The sequence below is a fragment of the Platichthys flesus genome, chromosome 1, assembly GCF_949316205.1.
Source record: "Platichthys flesus chromosome 1, fPlaFle2.1, whole genome shotgun sequence".
Taxonomy (NCBI): domain Eukaryota; kingdom Metazoa; phylum Chordata; class Actinopteri; order Pleuronectiformes; family Pleuronectidae; genus Platichthys; species Platichthys flesus.
The window spans coordinates 1,124,387-1,125,592 of NC_084945.1; the positions used below are offsets into that span (position 1 = coordinate 1,124,387).

Sequence of the window (1,206 nt, forward strand, 5' to 3'; positions counted from 1 at the left end):
ATCTAATTTCTAAAAGTAAAAAGATGCAATATTAATGAATACTGTGTGTATAAGTATATCACATATGTGGAGGAGGCTCAGTGAGAAGCTCCAGCTGAACCAGGGGGAGGGGATTGGAACATCTGACACTAGGTGGACAATCAAGTCTCCCTGGATTCTAAAGGCAGCAGCTGCCAGAGGAGAGACATGGACACAGAGACACATGGAAAGTCATGAAGGACAGACTGAGCTGAAAGCTGGACGGCAGTTTTCAGACGGTGATGCTCTGTTCTTCCCTCTGTTTCTCCACCCGCTGCTGTTTCAGTTCCTCCATCTCTGCTGCTTCTCCTCCAGCTGGAGAGTCTGATCCTTCTGCAGCGGTTTGATCTCCTCCTGATGTTCCAGCGAGTTCCTCTCCATGTTCTCTGCCTTTTGAATCCAGGGAGAGTTGATGGTCCAACTAGTCTCAGATGTTCCAATCCCCTCTCCCTGGTTCAGCTGGAGCTTCTCACTGAGCCTCCTCCAACAATATATAAGATGTGTGTTTGTGAAACTCTCTGAGTATTGTTTCTCAGTGGAGACGTTTCCTCTGTGCAGACACTCCAGGTGTGCAGCCACGACCTCGAACCTTCGCACCAAACGTTTGAATCCCGACAGATCTGCAGCTGCACTGCCCTCCAGCTCAGAGTCACAGGAAGCTCACAGCAAACTGTCATTTCAACCCTGCGGTCTGACCACAAAGCCTCAGAGTCGGGCTCAAACCAGGAACACGTGGGCGGTGAGCCCACCACGCCTCAGGGTCACGGGACTCTCTCACGGTTCTGGATGACCCAGCCGGTGGCGTTGACATCCAGCTTCAGCAAGTTCATGACCCACTCGTCTTTCTGAGCTCCCTCCATGAACTCCGACAGCGTGATCTGACCTGTGGGGCAGAAACACCGAGGACGTCACATGAGATGAAAGGAAGAAAGATCCCGAGGTCAAACTCTTTCTTCTGATCATCACACTCACCGTCATGGTTCTGGTCGACCAGATCAAAGATCCTGTCACAGATCTCAGACGGAGACAAACTGACGTCACTCGTCTGCAGCTTGATTTTGTAAATAATCTGTGAGAAACAGGAAAATAGAGTTTGAGATCAAAGTCGATCACTTCAGACTTTAAGTGGTGAGACAAAGTCACAGCTGAGTTCTGACGTCACAAACACAAATCCTCACCTCTATGACT

The 1,206-nt window shown here is 49.7% G+C and overlaps 1 protein-coding gene across 1 annotated transcript in view; it reads right to left on the reverse strand.

The window, feature by feature from the left end:
* The window catches only part of LOC133958153 (guanylyl cyclase-activating protein 2-like), a 2,420-nt gene continuing 1,214 nt past the window's right edge, over positions 1–1,206 (reverse strand). The window contains exons 3-4 of the mRNA XM_062393018.1: positions 991–1,087; positions 1–901 (exon numbers count right to left, since the gene is read on the reverse strand). Of these exons, the coding sequence (XP_062249002.1) occupies positions 780–901; positions 991–1,087 (219 nt within the window). The 3' untranslated portion in view covers positions 1–779. The remainder of the gene's footprint in view (positions 902–990; positions 1,088–1,206) is intronic.